This window comes from Pseudophryne corroboree, chromosome 3, assembly GCF_028390025.1.
Source record: "Pseudophryne corroboree isolate aPseCor3 chromosome 3, aPseCor3.hap2, whole genome shotgun sequence".
Taxonomy (NCBI): domain Eukaryota; kingdom Metazoa; phylum Chordata; class Amphibia; order Anura; family Myobatrachidae; genus Pseudophryne; species Pseudophryne corroboree.
This window is the reverse complement of record NC_086446.1, coordinates 484,671,295-484,689,641: the sequence shown is the minus strand read 5'-3', so window position 1 is coordinate 484,689,641 and position 18,347 is coordinate 484,671,295. Positions and strand designations below refer to the sequence as shown.

General features: G+C 42.3%; 1 protein-coding gene across 3 annotated transcripts in view; it reads right to left on the bottom strand.

Annotated features, from left to right (window-relative positions):
• SUZ12 (SUZ12 polycomb repressive complex 2 subunit) overlaps positions 1-18,347 on the bottom strand; it is a 296,912-nt gene that overhangs the window by 79,027 nt on the left and 199,538 nt on the right. For all 3 annotated transcript variants that reach the window (XM_063960868.1, XM_063960869.1, XM_063960870.1), the window contains 2 exons: positions 11,298-11,389; positions 10,887-11,030 (listed from right to left, as the gene is read on the bottom strand). In XM_063960868.1, the coding sequence (XP_063816938.1) occupies positions 10,887-11,030; positions 11,298-11,389 (236 nt within the window). The remainder of the gene's footprint in view (positions 1-10,886; positions 11,031-11,297; positions 11,390-18,347) is intronic.

Sequence of the window (18,347 nt, the reverse complement as noted above, 5' to 3'; positions counted from 1 at the left end):
CCATGGAGATATGTAAACAAAACACTAAAAACATAACAAGACAAATCCTTCAGCTGCAGGCCAATCCAAGGGGCATAACATGATATAAATAAAACTATATCATTAAGGAAAAAGATTAACAACTACTGATTAGCTAATATGCACTTATTGGTAGTTAAATAAAACAATTAAATGAACAATGATCATTCAGCCCTAACGGGTGGAGAGTTTGCAGTTTGTCAATCCACATAGCCTCTTTTTGAAGTAGCAGGCGTCCCCTATCTCCCCCACGACTGTTGTGGGGTACATGGTCAATCATCTTGTATTTTAAACTCGCCAGGTTATGTCTGAAGTTCTTAAAATGCCGAGCCACCGGTTGTTCCTGGTCAGTCCCTTCCAGCGCTTGTCTGATTGACATGCGGTGCATAGCCATGCGTTCTTTAAATTGTCTGACAGTTTTGCCAATATATAAAAGCCCACAGGGGCATTTGATGTAGTAAATGACAAATTTAGATGAGCATGTCAAGGTGTATCTGATCTGGAAAATCTTCCCGGACCTCGGATGTGAGAAAGTGTCCCCAGTGTCCAAATAATTGCATGTGGTGCAACCTAAACAACGAAAGTTGCCGGGTTTTCTGGCAAGAAAGTTTCCCGGTGGAGTAGTTTTTAGTTTGGAGACATCGTTGTGCACCACATAATTTTTAATATTCTTTCCCCTGCGTTGTCCAATAATAAGGCGTTTCTGGAAAAGAGCAGGGAGCTCCTGCTCCGTGTTGACCAGAGGCCACAGCCTCTTGGTAGCTGTATTAATTGTTCCACTCGCCGTGGAAAAGTCAGTCACCCAAATAATGGATTCCTGTTGCTTAGATGATTTTTTGGTTTCCAGGGATTTGGCTCTTGGGGTTGACATCACTTTCAACATAGATTTTTTTAAAGAAATAGGATTATATCCTCTGGCAATAAATTTGTTCATCATCAAATTCAGTTGTATCTCGAGGTCCTGGTTATCACTACAGATTCTGAGAGCCCTCATGAATTGTGAAAAAGGCAGACCATGTTTTAACGAATGTGGATGGTGGCTTTCTGCTCTCAGTAAGGTGTTACGGTCTGTATTTTTGTGATGAACAGTGGTATGAAATTGACCATCTTTGATGGAGATGAGGACATCCAAAAAATTAATGGCACAGTTGCTGATGTTATGTGTAAACTTGATGTTTACGTCAGCCAGATTGATACTTTGCATCATGGACAAAAATTGTTCTTTGTTTCCAGTCCAGAGTACGAATATATCATCTATATACCGATGATAACTGTGAATGAATTGCCCAATGTTGGGATCGGCAAAAAATAAATCTTGTTCTAAAGAGAACATAAAAGCATTCGCGTAGCTTGGGGCCACGCAAGACCCCATCGCACAGCCAAGTCTTTGTATGAAGTACTTGCCATCATATTGAAAATAATTTCTTGTCAATGTTAATTCTAAAAGACTCATGAAAAAATCCAGGTCGGGACCTTGGTAAAGCAGGTTATTGGTGAGGAGTCTCCTCATTGCGGCCAGCCCCCTGCTATGTGGAATGCTCGTATAGAGGCTCACTACATCGATGGTAGCCATCCACCAATGTGATTCCACCTTGGGAATATTGAGCAATTTGAGGATGAAGGCCGTCGTGTCTTTAAGAAAGGTTTTTTCATTCTGGATGACTGGTTGTAGATAGAAGTCCAAAAATTTGGAAATCCCATAATACAGAGACTCTCGAGCGGAGATAATCGGCCTACCTGGGGGGTTATGGGCGTCCTTGTGGACCTTAGGTATGGTATAAATTAATGGAACCTTAGGGTATTCGATTGTAAGTGAATCACACACTTTTTGTGAAATGATGTTATTGTGGACAGCTGCAGCAAGAAGAGTGTCCAATTCCTTTTTGAAAAGGGGGGTAGGATCCTGGTCCAGACGACTATATACATTGGGGTCACTTAATTGTCCTTCAATTTCAGCTTTATAATGTGTAAGGTCCTGTATAATGATGCCCCCACCCTTGTCGGCGGGGCGTATGGTAATGTCCGTGTAGGTGCTCAGGTTCTGTAGAGCAATCTGCTCCCCTTTAGTGAGATTGCTACATATAGGGGTTTTCACATCGGCACATTTCTCTATCACCTTACTCATTTGAGAAGTAAAACATTTAATAGCTGGGTTGTTGGACACGGGGTCAAAGGTAGATGTTTTCTTGATAATTGGTTTACCACTGGCTTGCATGTTACTATCCCCAAAGAATTCTTTGAGTCTGAGCTGTCTATTCAGGCAATATAAATCCACTTTATTTTTAAAAGGGTTGGGTCTGTTGGTAGGCACAAAAGACAGGCCTTTTTGAAGTACAGCTAATTCATCAGTGGTAAGGTCTCTAGATGATAAATTGAAAACTACGTTTTCTTCTTGTATTTGCGCTTTCCTTTTTCTTGCCCACTCGCCTCCGCGTCTGGTCCGAGATCTTCTACCGAGCCTGCCTTTGCTCGGGTGGTCACCCCTAAAGGGAGTTTCTTTGCCTGTGTTTTGGTGCGAGTCCCGGAGGTCTCTCCCTCGCTTGTCGACGTGGCCCCTCCACTAGAGTTGTCGGTATCAAAACGGTTAGGTTTCCTGCATCTCTGTGGGTTCCTTCTATTGGTTTGTGGGTGATGAGGTTTTTGGTTAACCCATGCATACACGCGATGTTCTTCATAATCTTTCTCCACCGTGAGCCGTTTCTTTTTCTTGAAGGCTACCAGATCCAGATCCAATAGAAGGAACCCACAGAGATACAGGAAACCTAACCGTTTTGATACCGACAACTCTAGTGGAGGGGCCACGTCGACAAGCGAGGGAGAGACCTCCGGGACTCGCACCAAAACACAGGCAAAGAAACTCCCTTTAGGGGTGACCACCCGAGCAAAGGCAGGCTCGGTAGAAGATCTCGGACCAGATGCGGAGGCGAGTGGGCAAGAAAAAGGAAAGCGCAAATACAAGAAGAAAACGTAGTTTTCAATTTATCATCTAGAGACCTTACCACTGATGAATTAGCTGTACTTCAAAAAGGCCTGTCTTTTGTGCCTACCAACAGACCCAACCCTTTTAAAAATAAAGTGGATTTATATTGCCTGAATAGACAGCTCAGACTCAAAGAATTCTTTGGGGATAGTAACATGCAAGCCAGTGGTAAACCAATTATCAAGAAAACATCTACCTTTGACCCCGTGTCCAACAACCCAGCTATTAAATGTTTTACTTCTCAAATGAGTAAGGTGATAGAGAAATGTGCCGATGTGAAAACCCCTATATGTAGCAATCTCACTAAAGGGGAGCAGATTGCTCTACAGAACCTGAGCACCTACACGGACATTACCATACGCCCCGCCGACAAGGGTGGGGGCATCATTATACAGGACCTTACACATTATAAAGCTGAAATTGAAGGACAATTAAGTGACCCCAATGTATATAGTCGTCTGGACCAGGATCCTACCCCCCTTTTCAAAAAGGAATTGGACACTCTTCTTGCTGCAGCTGTCCACAATAACATCATTTCACAAAAAGTGTGTGATTCACTTACAATCGAATACCCTAAGGTTCCATTAATTTATACCATACCTAAGGTCCACAAGGACGCCCATTACCCCCCAGGTAGGCCGATTATCTCCGCTCGAGAGTCTCTGTATTATGGGATTTCCAAATTTTTGGACTTCTATCTACAACCAGTCATCCAGAATGAAAAAACCTTTCTTAAAGACACGACTGCCTTCATCCTCAAATTGCTCAATATTCCCAAGGTGGAATCACATTGGTGGATGGCTACCATCGATGTAGTGAGCCTCTATACGAGCATTCCACATAGCAGGGGGCTGGCCGCAATGAGGAGACTCCTCACCAATAACCTGCTTTACCAAGGTCCCGACCTGGATTTTTTCATGAGTCTTTTAGAATTAACATTGACAAGAAATTATTTTCAATATGATGGCAAGTACTTCATACAAAGACTTGGCTGTGCGATGGGGTCTTGCGTGGCCCCAAGCTACGCGAATGCTTTTATGTTCTCTTTAGAACAAGATTTATTTTTTGCCGATCCCAACATTGGGCAATTCATTCACAGTTATCATCGGTATATAGATGATATATTCGTACTCTGGACTGGAAACAAAGAACAATTTTTGTCCATGATGCAAAGTATCAATCTGGCTGACGTAAACATCAAGTTTACACATAACATCAGCAACTGTGCCATTAATTTTTTGGATGTCCTCATCTCCATCAAAGATGGTCAATTTCATACCACTGTTCATCACAAAAATACAGACCGTAACACCTTACTGAGAGCAGAAAGCCACCATCCACATTCGTTAAAACATGGTCTGCCTTTTTCACAATTCATGAGGGCTCTCAGAATCTGTAGTGATAACCAGGACCTCGAGATACAACTGAATTTGATGATGAACAAATTTATTGCCAGAGGATATAATCCTATTTCTTTAAAAAAATCTATGTTGAAAGTGATGTCAACCCCAAGAGCCAAATCCCTGGAAACCAAAAAAATTATCTAAGCAACAGGAATCCATTATTTGGGTGACTGACTTTTCCACGGCGAGTGGAACAATTAATACAGCTACCAAGAGGCTGTGGCCTCTGGTCAACACGGAGCAGGAGCTCCCTGCTCTTTTCCAGAAACGCCTTATTATTGGACAACGCAGGGGAAAGAATATTAAAAATTATGTGGTGCACAACGATGTCTCCAAACTAAAAACTACTCCACCGGGAAACTTTCTTGCCAGAAAACCCGGCAACTTTCGTTGTTTAGGTTGCACCACATGCAATTATTTGGACACTGGGGACACTTTCTCACATCCGAGGTCCGGGAAGATTTTCCAGATCAGATACACCTTGACATGCTCATCTAAATTTGTCATTTACTACATCAAATGCCCCTGTGGGCTTTTATATATTGGCAAAACTGTCAGACAATTTAAAGAACGCATGGCTATGCACCGCATGTCAATCAGACAAGCGCTGGAAGGGACTGACCAGGAACAACCGGTGGCTCGGCATTTTAAGAACTTCAGACATAACCTGGCGAGTTTAAAATACAAGATGATTGACCATGTACCCCACAACAGTCGTGGGGGAGATAGGGGACGCCTGCTACTTCAAAAAGAGGCTATGTGGATTGACAAACTGCAAACTCTCCACCCGTTAGGGCTGAATGATCATTGTTCATTTAATTGTTTTATTTAACTACCAATAAGTGCATATTAGCTAATCAGTAGTTGTTAATCTTTTTCCTTAATGATATAGTTTTATTTATATCATGTTATGCCCCTTGGATTGGCCTGCAGCTGAAGGATTTGTCTTGTTATGTTTTTAGTGTTTTGTTTACATATCTCCATGGTGATGGGTACACTGCAGCCGCACGCTTCCGTGGGCGGGGACCGGCGCGTCATCGCAAGTCGCGTGAGAGTGACGTCATGGCGCCGCGGCACGGAGCGGGTCGGTAACGAGCACACATGTCTGGGTGAGTGTCTATTTAAGTTTATTCTTTGTATGTTTTGTTCATCCTTGATAAAATGTCATAAATAGACATGAAACGTCGGAATTGCACCCTGGTCGTCTGACTCTTTGTCTTCGCCGGGGATCTAACTGTTGTTTATTAGTCTGTGAGTGCAGCTTCAATCTTCTGGTACATGCAAATCACTTACAGAACTGCACCACAGCAGCTGGTTAATATATTTGGAGTGCCGGACATCCTTTTAGTTTTTATATATATATATATATATATATATATATATATATATATATATATATATATATATATATATATATGTACAAGGCAATAACAGCCTGATAATTTTTTCACCCGGGAAGTACCGTTGATACCGACATAGCATCCACCAACAACTGTGTCTCCCCTAGCGTGTTTACTGTTTTAAGCACACAAACACCAACTTGCTAATACTTAATTTTCCGAATCAAGTACCGCCATGCACCGGCGAAGCCGACAGTTATCCCTACAGCAGCTTGTGACAAAGCCCTCACACCTGTCGACATATGTCGACTAACCGATAGTGGGTAAACAAACAGGGAAACAGTGAATTTATGTATTACAACAAGGATTATGCGTCCATTATCAATCATAATGCTATATGACACCCATATAGCATTAAAAACACTGTGACCCCCCTCCTTCTTACTACGCAGCAAGTCCTGGTGGGGATCTGAGGAAAATGACGCTGACTCCTCTGTGAGTGCTAAGCTCCGTCCCTTCCTGGCGCGCTTAAGCCCGCTCAAATATAAATATATATCTCCCCCTATATTGAGCCGGGGGAACCTATATATAGGGAGTAACCCCCTGTATATATATATATATATATATATATATATATATATATATATATATATATATATATATATATATATATATATATAAATAAAACTCAGCCGTTGGCGCTTCAGCCCGCTAAAAGTATAACTTCTCCTTTCCAGCGGGGGACCCTATACAGTGTCTACACACTGTATAGAAGGTCCATAGCGTTAAACAGTGCTCACGATACCGCCCAGGGCGCTCCCCCCTCGCACCCTGCACCCGTGTGATCCATCGGCGCGGGAGTAAGTGGCGCGCAGCACAGCTCCATGCCGGGGGGGTGAACGGGACACTGGCTATACACTCCGAACAAGGTGAAAACATGCTGCCCAGGGCACCCCCCCTCGCTCCCTGCACCCGAGTGAGTCTTCGGCGCGAGAGTAAGTGGCGCGCAGCGCTGCTTCCTGCCGGCGGGGGACGGGACACGGCTACCCTTCCAACTAGCATCTACACCCTGCATAAGAGTAAAACATGCCGCTCAGGGCGCTCCCTCCCTGCGCCCGTATGAGCCGTCGGCGCGGGAGTCCCTGGCGCGTATGATGCGCTATGCTGGCGGGGGTATGGGACACGGTGCCAAGGCACCGAGAAAGCCTCTAATGCCAGCCACATAAGAACATCAGTAACTTGCTGCCCAAAGCGCCCCCCCCCCTTCCCCTGCACCCTGTGAGTGCCGTAGTGTGGGAGCATGGAGCGCAGCGCTACCACTACTCTTACCTCGGTTACTGAAGTCTTCTGCCGTCACTGAAGTCTTCTGTTCTTCACATACTCACCCGGCTTCTTTCTTCTGGCTTCTGTGAGGGGGGTGACGGCGTGGCTCCGGGAACAAGCAGCTAGGCGCACCAAGTGATCGAACCCTCTGGAGCTAATGGTGTCCAGTAGCAGAGAAGCAGAGCCCTTGAACTAAGAAGAAGTAGGTCCTGCTTCTCTCCCCTCAGTCCCACGCTGCATGGAGCCTGTAGCCAGCAGGTCTCCCTGAAAATAAAAAACCTAACAAAAGTCTTTCCAGAGAAACTTAGTAGAGCTCCCCTAGTTTGTGCCCCAACACTCCTGGGCACAAAGTCTAACCGAGGTCTGGAGGAGGGGCATAGAGGGAGGAGCCAGTTCACACTTAGTTTAAGTCTTTATTGTGTGCCCAAGCTCCTGCGGATCCGTCTATACCCCATGGTCCTTTTGGAGTCCCCAGCATCCTCTAGGACATATGAGAAATTACCTTATGGTCTCCAGCCTATTGTGTGAGCCCCTACTGCTAGAGGTTTAAGTCCAGGCGGCATCTCAAGTACCGGTGAGCGCATACAAGGGAACAGGAGGAGCTGTTATTGGCAGGAGACCCTCTCACCAGCTCTAGGGGTCTCACATAAATATTGCTGGAGTTCCCGAACACATGTATAGAACTTAAACATGCACCAGGCACACAGACCTACTGACAAAAGGAGGCACGAAAAGAACAAAGCCTCTGCCCCTCAGACTTAGCTTTCCAAGAGGAAAGAGCTTTTTTAATACAGTAGCCTGACTAAAAACACATGCAGGCATTATCATTATTTAACATTTGGAACATCAAGACATAGCTAATAAAGATGCACGTGTCAATCCAAAGGCAGATTTCTCCAGCATTTTGGCCCACTCTGGTTCACCGAGACATCACAGAGGAACCTGATCATACATTGGCTGAACCAGAACCAGTCCACCTGCCTGAGCTAGACGAAGGTAGACATTCATTTCTCTAGGATCCACAACTAAATTAGTCAGCTCAGCAATGCACTGAGCCAAGGATCTCGTCCAAGCAGCCTTCGCCATCAAAACTGTAACATGTTTATTAAATATTTCATTGCAAACCACAGGCATTATAATGGAGTGGTTCCCTCTTGCTATAAACAAACACCACTCATCTAGACTTTGGAACATGACTCAAAAATAATGTTCCACCCATTCAGGCCCAAGAGCAATAGTGTAGTCAAACACTGATGTTTGGACAATATGGCCTGGCCTGCAGTGTCAATTAACAATTAATCCATCATCTTCCTTTGCCCCTACCACTAGTGATGAAGTACATGTCCTCCTTCCCTCCTCACCACTCCCCATTGGCTCACGACACCATTACCTCTAACCTCATTCACTCTCTCTATCCCAAAACCTGCTCTCACCTCTTCAATCCGTCTCGCTCATCTAGTCCCTTCCTCCTTTACGCATGCTCTTATCACAACCATAAATAAAACTTAAGCCAGACTCTCTCTTCAAATACTAGCCTCTCTAGCCTTCCATTTGTCTCAAAGATTCTTGAGACACCCCTTCTATAGCGTATTCACCACTTTACTATCCTCCCAAAACCCACTTCTGTATGGTTTTCAACTTCCTTAGGTCCCTAATCTTCTATCAACAAAAACCAAGGAACGCTTCTATATACTTGTCTTCCTGGATATATTGGAATACTGGCAATACTTCCAGTATTGGCATACTAGACATAATCGGTGATACTGTGGATCACGCTCTACCCTTGCTAACACTCTAGTCCTTCGGTCTCGCAAACAATGTCAACATCGGATGCAAATTTTTGCCACTGTGCCAAAGCCGCACTGAGCACATGCAGCGAATGATGAGTGACTGCGGACGCACAGAGGATTTATTTGCAAAATGAGAGACAAGTGGTCAGCGTTTGGGGGAGCTAACGGGTTCACTAGAAAACCGCAGTCAGCCACTGCAATTTGTTTGCAGCTGGAAAGGCCCCAGAACCTTAGGAGAGCCACTCTGAGATAGCACGTGTGCTGATGCGCCTGCTTATGTGCGTGAGTAGCAGATGTGTACATAATCTACCACTGCCGCCGCTTTACAAGGTGGCTGCTAAGTCATTAGCATATTTTCGCTAGTCAACTGCAACTGTATGAACCTCTATTAATCAGCCCTGGTTTTTCTCTGTAAAAGGCTGGTGGCTTAACTTAGATTATTAATATACCTTTAAAGCATGGGTCTTCAACCTGTGGCCCTCCAGCTGCTGTGGAAATACACACCCCAGCATGCCCTGCCTCAGTTTTAGCATGCCGTAATAGCAAACGTGTGGCAGGGCATACTGGGATGTGTAGTTCAACAGCAGCAGGAGGGCCGCAGGTTGAAGATCTAGGTTTTAAAGCAAATATTTTAATTTTGATTTCATAATTTAAGCATAACTAATTATATACCTCAAAACCATTAACAACTCATTCACAAGGTTATACTTCTTTAAACATCACAAGAAAAATATTGAAGGATAAATTTTGCATGCAATCTAAGGGCGGTATCCAATTAGCCACGATAACGCGATCCATGACTAAAGATATTGCACCTTTCTCCAAGAAAAAAAACGGCATATCGCAGACTGTGTACTCCCGATTTTTGCACTCATTTCAAAATGGCGAAAACAGAATTTGCGTGATAATTCTAGTTGGCAAAACCAGAGATGAGTATAGGAGAACATAGAAAAATCTGCCTGAACCCCTAAAAAAGCTAAACTCTATTTGGTGTAATTAACTTGGATCAAATGGCTGTTATATGCATATTTTTTTTTTTTTTTTAAATGTGGGGGGGAATTTCTACAAAACAATTTTTTTCTTCAACAAAATAAGTGCTCCCATTAAATTTGGGGGGAAAAAAATTGGTATACGTATATTTTTGGAACATTGTAGGGGACATTTTAAGTGGAGAACAGACTGATTACTCCCAACTGCAAGTCTAAAAACACGTGTCCCACTCAAAGCATACCAACAGATCTGTCCCATACCTTGTACATCACTTTCCATAATTTTACACTTTATTCACCCCAAAAATGCCAATTATTGGCCAACTAAAGCCAGTTAAAAACATCTAAGTGCCTAATTAGTCATTCGGGGGGAGGGGTCGTCCCAGGGGTTCTGAACCAAATCCCCGTATTTTTACCTTAAAATAGGGATTTTGCACTACTTATCACCTGCTCAGGGACGGTGTAGTGAAATTCGCGATGAACCCTATGGAGGCTTTCCGCCGATAACGGTTTCCTATTAGCTATGAAAAGTTATCACAAATACCATAAATAATTACGAAACAGAATTATCGCAGCTAATTGGATACCGCCTTAAGGGTGTTCTTCAACAGCAGTTAATCAAAAAACATTTCTATGTTTTGCGGGTCTATCTATAACTATATCTTCAGTAAAATGGGACTTGGTTGAAACCTGTGTGAAGTGCAACAGCTATTACCAATGAGTATAACGAATGCGACACTCACTACTTAGAAAAGGTATTACAAATACTTTTGGGCATGCAGTATACATGAAATGTATATCTTATACATAATATAGAACAGATTTTCTTTACATTTCGGGTATAATTTTCCTTTAACTACACAATTCTTGGAAAGAACAAAAATGTGAACTATTTACAAAAACAATAATGCCACATAACTACTGGATCTTTTAGCATATTTCTAATAAAAGACAATTGATTAGTAACAAGTGAATAGTAAACTTAGTTGAGAAGAATCTGAAACATTCTGCACTGGGAAATAATTGATTAGTGTGTACATTACCACGTAATTGAAGATGAATCTGCTGTGACACAGCTTGAGGTGCTTTAGTAAACTGTAAAGCTTGCGGCAGTTCAGTGTGCACCATGGACAATGTAGGTCATCTCTGGCCTCCGTCTGCTGCCGGGTGTTGTTGTTGTACAAAAACTATAAACAAAACATTTATACATTATATAATGCATCCAGACACACAGCGCAATAAAGCCAGCATCTGGTTGCAGAAGTGCACAGATCTTTTCTGTGCACCTACCATCAGTGGGTACACTCATGTACAATTCGGACTACTTACTGCCACCATGAGGATGAGGAAAAAACATTCCAAAAGAAATTAAACTTTGGGACACATCCCTCTGCTTAAGATTTAAAATAAATAAATATATATATATATATATATATATATATAAAAATCAATACCTGATAAAAGATCCGGAGTTTTTGACGAGGCTCACTTGAAAGGTCCTTCTCTTTCTTGGTCTGCATATCTGAGGACACAGTCTCCTTCACAGCTGTAAAAACAGAGCACCAAAACATTCTTATTAAGCAGCCCAAAATGTACTAGAACTAGTATGCAGTTCTGTGTATGGATTTAAATTGAAATGCCCATTTATAATAGCAGTTTAAACCAGCTAACGAATTCCTTCTACTGCCTCAATGCCCACTTTAGTACACTTCAAGGTCCGCACGGTGAGCCTCCAGAAACTTCACGTTGTTTAACCTTTGATGACCAACCACTCAATGTATTTCAAAAGGGGCTATTTTGTCTCAGTGGAGTAAAATGGACAAAATAGGATAGAATTAGCACTATTTATAAGAACAGAGTATTTGTTTCTGAAGGTAAAAGTACAATTTTACCCTTCTTATTACCTAATACTGTATTTCTACTTCTTCAAAGTTTTTGTTGTTTTGAATAATTAAGAAAACCATTTTATAGAAGCGGTGTCAATAGTGGAATAACTTGAGACCATGGCCAAGTGTGCAGATTTGCTTGAGATGCGAGTTTGAGCAATGTTTGAAGAAATCTATATTGTAAAGGACAATAAAACCCACTTTTTTATTTTTTAATTTTTTAAAGGCAGCCTATTGGCACCGCTCCTATAACAAGGGGAATAAAACCTTTGGTGATACGCAATCAGATATTGTGGACTACAAATGAATCATGCATCTAAACAAGTTATACAAACTGTAAATAACTCCTCCCCAAGGAGCCACCTGCACTACAGATCCGGAGGTTCTCAAGATGCCTCTACTTGCTGTACCAGACAGGCACTTCCAAGTTAAATATGTGTACAGCTAAGAAAGCACTAATGTTCATAGTGCTCAGTTGCTCCAGGAAAAAAATATTGAAGTGAAGGGGGAAATACTGTTAATCAGTCACACCATTAATCACATATAAATTTGTTTATAACCACATCAAAGATTAATCACTACCGGGTAAGTGTGTTCTCTTCTCACTTAAAAACTGTCAACACATGACCAATGGTTCAAGACTAGCTGGGAGAAAAAAAAAACCCACCAAAAAAAAAAAAAAAAAACAACTAATCTAGGGAACCAAAAAAATAAATGTGAGAAAAAAAAAAAAAAAAAGAGTATGGTTTAAAAATAAGCAAACAAATTATCACAGCCTTGTAATCTTAGAATAAGAAGTGCACAGCTGACATAGGGTGGAAGTAAGTGACTTTGTAAACCAAGACAATGTTTTTACGGGAGTCAACTGGATTTCATTAATGCAACCTACTATACACTACACATCCTGAACAGCCTATAGAAGAAATGATGTCAGAATGACCGGCGATAGATATGGTTTTCTGATACTGGTGGTGTGCGGTGAGAGAAAGTCCATGATGTCTCAATGCAATCTTATTTGTACCGTACATGGTTGTAAGTGAAATATTTTTTAATTTTTAGTTATTAAAAACACACTGATCTCTTGGGAACCTGTTTGTTGTATACAGCACAAACAATGCTATTCGGATTAAAAGATTACTGCATATTGGTGCTATGGCAGTGCAGCAAACTGCTATTATACAGGAAAGTTTCAGGAATACGACCAGTGACTTCAATAACAATTGCTACAAAGTTTTTTTGTGATAGAATTGTTAACGAGTAAAACTGAAGCATTTTACACCTGACTGAGGGTTCACATCCCATTATATGAGCCTGTATTTGATCCCATAAGTGAACATCAAACTAGATCATTTTATTACTCACAAAATTCTTCCTGTACATGTATTTTTGGGAATCCATGTGTAACTAAATAAAAATACTATTTGAATAATTATACAGACTAATTTAGATTTCCATACATATTGTTAAATTTACCAACACAAATGAACTCATCCACTAATGTGCAATATATAGCACAGATTCGCAGTGTGTGGACACTGGGTTGTATATTGTCCACTGACATTTACTAGAAGTCAAGGTCCTAACTCAATTATATCTTCAAAAAGTCTTTCTTCTAGACACCCTACAGCAGAACCAGATTTAGACTTCCTGGTGCCCTAGGCAAGATACCGGTTTGGGGGCCCCTTCCCTCAAACATTCCATAGCACTATATTTTCATTGACCCAATACATGCTCCTTACTTTAGTCTTAATTTTCCTGCTTATAGTAATGCGCCTTACACATTATGCCATGCACTATAACGTCCCTTACACAATATGACATTATGCCACACACCATAATGCCCCTTACACAATATGCCACAGACCGTAATGCCCCTTACACATTATGCAACACAACGTAATGGCCCTTATAACATTATGCCTCATAGTAATGGCCCTTACACATTATGCTACGCACCATAATGCCCCTTATAACATTATGCCTCATAGTAATGACCCTTACACATTATGCTACGCACCATAATGCCCCTTACACAATATGAATTATGCCACACACCGTAATGCCCCTTATAACATTATGCCTCATAGTAATGCCCCTTACACATTACGCCACAAACAGTAATGCCTCTTACACATGGCAGCCTCATATTTACCAGGCTGGAAGGTTGCTTCCTTTTTGGGTGCTCTTGGCTGCAGCTGCCAGGCTTCCTTGTACTGCTTGTTGTCAAGGGTTTTGAGCTCATAACCCTTCTCTTCCTGGCTGGCGCTGGCAGAATCGGTCCTTGCACTTCTGCACCTAATCCTGTTTACTAGAGTGCCGCTTTGGCATCTACTTACCAATCCCCGGCGCAATGCCGGCACTCTGTAGTCCTGGGACCCCCTGATCCTCCCCTGCATCCACCAGACCTAGGATCCCAGAAAGGGGAGGGACAAAGCAACCCCATCTGGGCTGCTGCAGAGTTGGAGGCAAGGGACAGTCTACTTAAGAGTCTCCCATCCCTACTGAATATGGCAGGGGTAGGAAAACTCCCCGTGGAGTCCTATGGAACCCAATGAAGAAATATATCTATATACATGGTTGAGTCACATTATTATGACCACTAGCTAATAGCCAGAGCAAGCGCTGTGTGCAGAACGGACAGCCGCTAGACGGGCTGGGAGTGACTCAATAAGGTGCTGGTAGCTTGGCACAGGTATCTGGAGCCATGCAGCCAACAGTACACCCAACAGCTGATGAAGTGTGCGTGGCGGAGGAGCAGCTGTTCACCTCTCACATCAATGGCACGTGGTGCTCCTCAGTTTCCACGTCTGTTTTTCGCAATGGTGCCATTTGTCCAGTCACAACACACCTTCACCACAGCAGCACTCAAACTGTGCTGCTTCAGAAATACTGCCAGCCATGGCCCAAAAACCAGTAATCATCCCTTTGGATAAAATCGCCCCTTTTACCCATGATAGAAACGAGTTGCGTGTGCAGACGGCCTATCGCACACCTTATATACCCACCAAGTCAGCATACGATACGTGATGCACGACACGTGATGTATTTAATGGGCTACACGCTGCCAACGTCAAATGTAGGATGCAAAAATAGAAGTGTTAATAGTTTATTTTTATCATTTAACAAAATGCAAAGTGAATGAACAGAAAAGAAATCTAAAATCACATCACTGTTTGATGTGATCACCCTTTGCTTTCAAAATAGCATCAATTCGTCTAGGTACACTTGCAAAAAGTCAGGGATTTTGTAGAATTATAGTCAGGTGTATGATTAACCAATAATACTAAACAGGTGATAATGTTCACCATTTTCATGTGTAGGTTGAAACAGTCATTAACTGAAACAGCTGTGTAGGAGGGATTAAAACTGGGTGAGGAATAGCCAAGCTCTGCTATAAAGGTAAGGATGTGGAAGACAGCCACGGGTCATACACCATGGCAAGACTAAGCACTAAGCAATAAGAGACAAGGTATTATGCTGCATCAGCAAGGCAAAGATTTCAAAGCAGATGGGGTTTCAAGATGTACTATTTAAGCGCTTTTGAAGAAGCACCAATAAAATGGGCAACGGTGAGGACCTTAGACGTAGTGGTCAAGGTATCTTAGTACGTTAGATAAAAGACACATCATGCTTACTTCCCTTCGAAATCAGAGTATGTCCAGCAGTGCCATCAGCTTAGAACTGGCATTAAACCAGTGGGATACAGGTACACCCATCTACTGTTCAGAGAAGTCTGTCAAGGCCAAGCAACTTAACTATATACGAAAACATAGGACATGGTGTGCAGAAAAATGGCAGAAGGTGCTCTGGACTCGTGAACCAAAGTTTAAAATATTTGGCTGTAACAGAAGGCAGTTTGGGGCTAGAAAGCGGTATACCAATGAGGCAAACAGTGAACAATGGTGGATGTCCCTTGCAAGTTTTTGCTACATTTCAATAAATTGAGTAGGGGGATTTGGTCAGCATTAATGCATTCTCAATGCTGAGAAATACAGGCAGGTGCTTATCCATCAAGCAATACCATTAGGGAGGCAATCTGGCTTCAAATTTATTCTGCAGCAGGACAAATGACCCTAGACATACAGCCAATGTCATTAAGAACTATCTTCAGCATAAAGAAGAACAAGGAGTCCTGGAAGCGATGATATGGCCCCCACAGAGCCCTGATCTCAACATTGGTAAGTTCTCCACGATGTTTGGATCAACCTCTCTGCAGAGTTCCTACAAAAACGGAGTGCAAGTGTAACTAGTAGAATTGATGCTGTTTTGAAGGCAAAGGGTGGTACAGGTTGAGTATCCCTTATCCAAAATGCTTGGGACCAGACGTATTTTGGATATCGGATTTTTCCGTACTTTGGAATAATTGCATACCATAATAAGATATCATGGTGATGGGTCCTAAATCTAAGTACAGAATGCATTTATGTTACATATACACCTTAAACACACAGCCTGGAGGCAATTTTAGCCAATATTTTTAATAACTTTTTTGCATTAAACAAAGTGCGTCTACATTCACACAATTCATTTATGTTTCATATACACCTTATACACACAACCTAAAGGTCATTTAATACAATATTTTTAATAACTTTGTGTATTAAACAAAGTTTGTGTACATTGAGTCATCCAAAAACAAATGTTTCACTATCTCACTCTCATTCAAAAAAGTCCGTATTTCGGAATATTCCATATTTCGGAATATTTGGATATGGGATACTCAACCTGTAACACCAAATATTGATTTGATTCAGATTCACTTTTTAGTTAATTGATAAAAACTATTAACACTTCATTTATTCAGAGACAACACACAGAATTAGTACATACACAGATATACAAATTTGTATATTGAACCATATAAATGTCTCAGTTTTACAGAAAAAAATTACTTTTTGGTAAAAACTTAAAAGGGAGGAAGGGATAGAAGAGGGAAAGGGCGGGAAGGCGAAGGAGGACAATAAAAGAGAAGCAAAACATGAGCAGTAGTATAACATACTTTTGTTCTGATCGAAAATGAGAAAGAAAGTACCTTAGAATAGCAGGTGGACAGAATCCGATGAGGAGGACCCGAGGACGGCACATCAGATATAGCAGAGAGGACCTTCACAGCTCGTAACCCTTATTAAAGTAGGGTTTCGAGTCATATTGAGAAGCCAGGGACCCCAAATAAAATCAAATTTATGGGGGCAATCCTGGAAATAGTAAGTAATCTTTTCCATATTTGAAATGAACCAAATGTAATTATTAAGGGGTGTAGTAGGGTATGCCGGCGGCCGGGCTCCCGGCAACCAGCATACTGGCGCCGGAATCCCGACCGCCGGCATAGCGACAGCTGGGCGAGCGCAAATGAGCACCTTGCGGGCTCGCTGCGCTGCGGGTATGGTGGCGCAATTCTCACTCTAGGGGGGTCGTGGAGGGAGAATAAGTGTCAGTATGCCGGCTGTCGGGATTCTGGCGCCGGTATACTGTGCGGCGGGATCCCGACAGCCGGCAAACTGAAGACCACCCATTATTAAGAGCTGAAACTGTATGAGTAACAGTTGATTTACAGTTTCTGGCAATGAAAGATTAAGCTGCAGCAAGAATATGGGAAAATAGTTTATTTAAAGGGGGATCTACATCTTGAAATGGACGGGCCAACAGAAACACCCATGGATTTAGAGAAAGCGGAAACCCTGAGAGCTAAAATATTGAGGACCTTATTGCAAATTGGAACTATAAGGGGACATGCCCACCAAATGTGAAGAAGAGTTCCTCTATGACCACAGTTCCGCCAACAAACAGGAGTAGCAGAGGGTAACATTTTAGATAGCTTGACAGGAGAATAATACCATCGGTAGTACAGTTTATGTGAGGTTTCCTTAATCTGAGTAGAGATAGAACTTTTACCTATTTCTTCTCTACCTTCCTCCCAGCAAGAATCATCTTAGGGGGGAGACACCAAGGTCTTTTTCCCTACTCTTGTTCATGGCGGACTTGTGCGGCAGAGTTTACCTCAATCAACATTGAATATATGTAGGCAATCTTACCTCGGCAGAGAGGATTCCTAGTACAAACATGCTCAAATGGGGTGAGAGCCCGCAAGACATCAGACTGAGAAAGTGACATAAGGAATGGCGTATCTAGAAAGTTTCAAAAAAGGGAGGTGACAATGATAGAAATATATCCTTAATGTCATCTAAAGACGTCCAAGTCTCCTGAATGTGAAGGTCCGATAGTAAGCCGATTCTCGCTTTGCACTAAAATTTAAATTGTAAGGGAAAAACTCCAAAGGGAAAAGCAGGATTGTCCCAAAGAGGGAAGAAAGGGCGGAGAGCTTATGGGGTATATGCAATTAGCGACGAATCGCGGCAAATTATCGCCGTTTTTTAATTCGACACAATTCGACAGGTGGATTCCGGCAGGTGGCTGCCGGAATTCACCATATTCAATGAAAAACGGATTCGACAGTCCCGCGGGCGAAAAACGGCCGATTTGCCGGATTTTGCCGCGATTTAAAAAAAACGGGGAAAAACGGGGGGAAAAAATGGCGTGGGGTCCCCCCTCCAAAGCATAACCAGCCTCGGGCTCTTCGAGCTGGTCCTGGTTCTAAAAATGCGGGGACAAAATTGACAT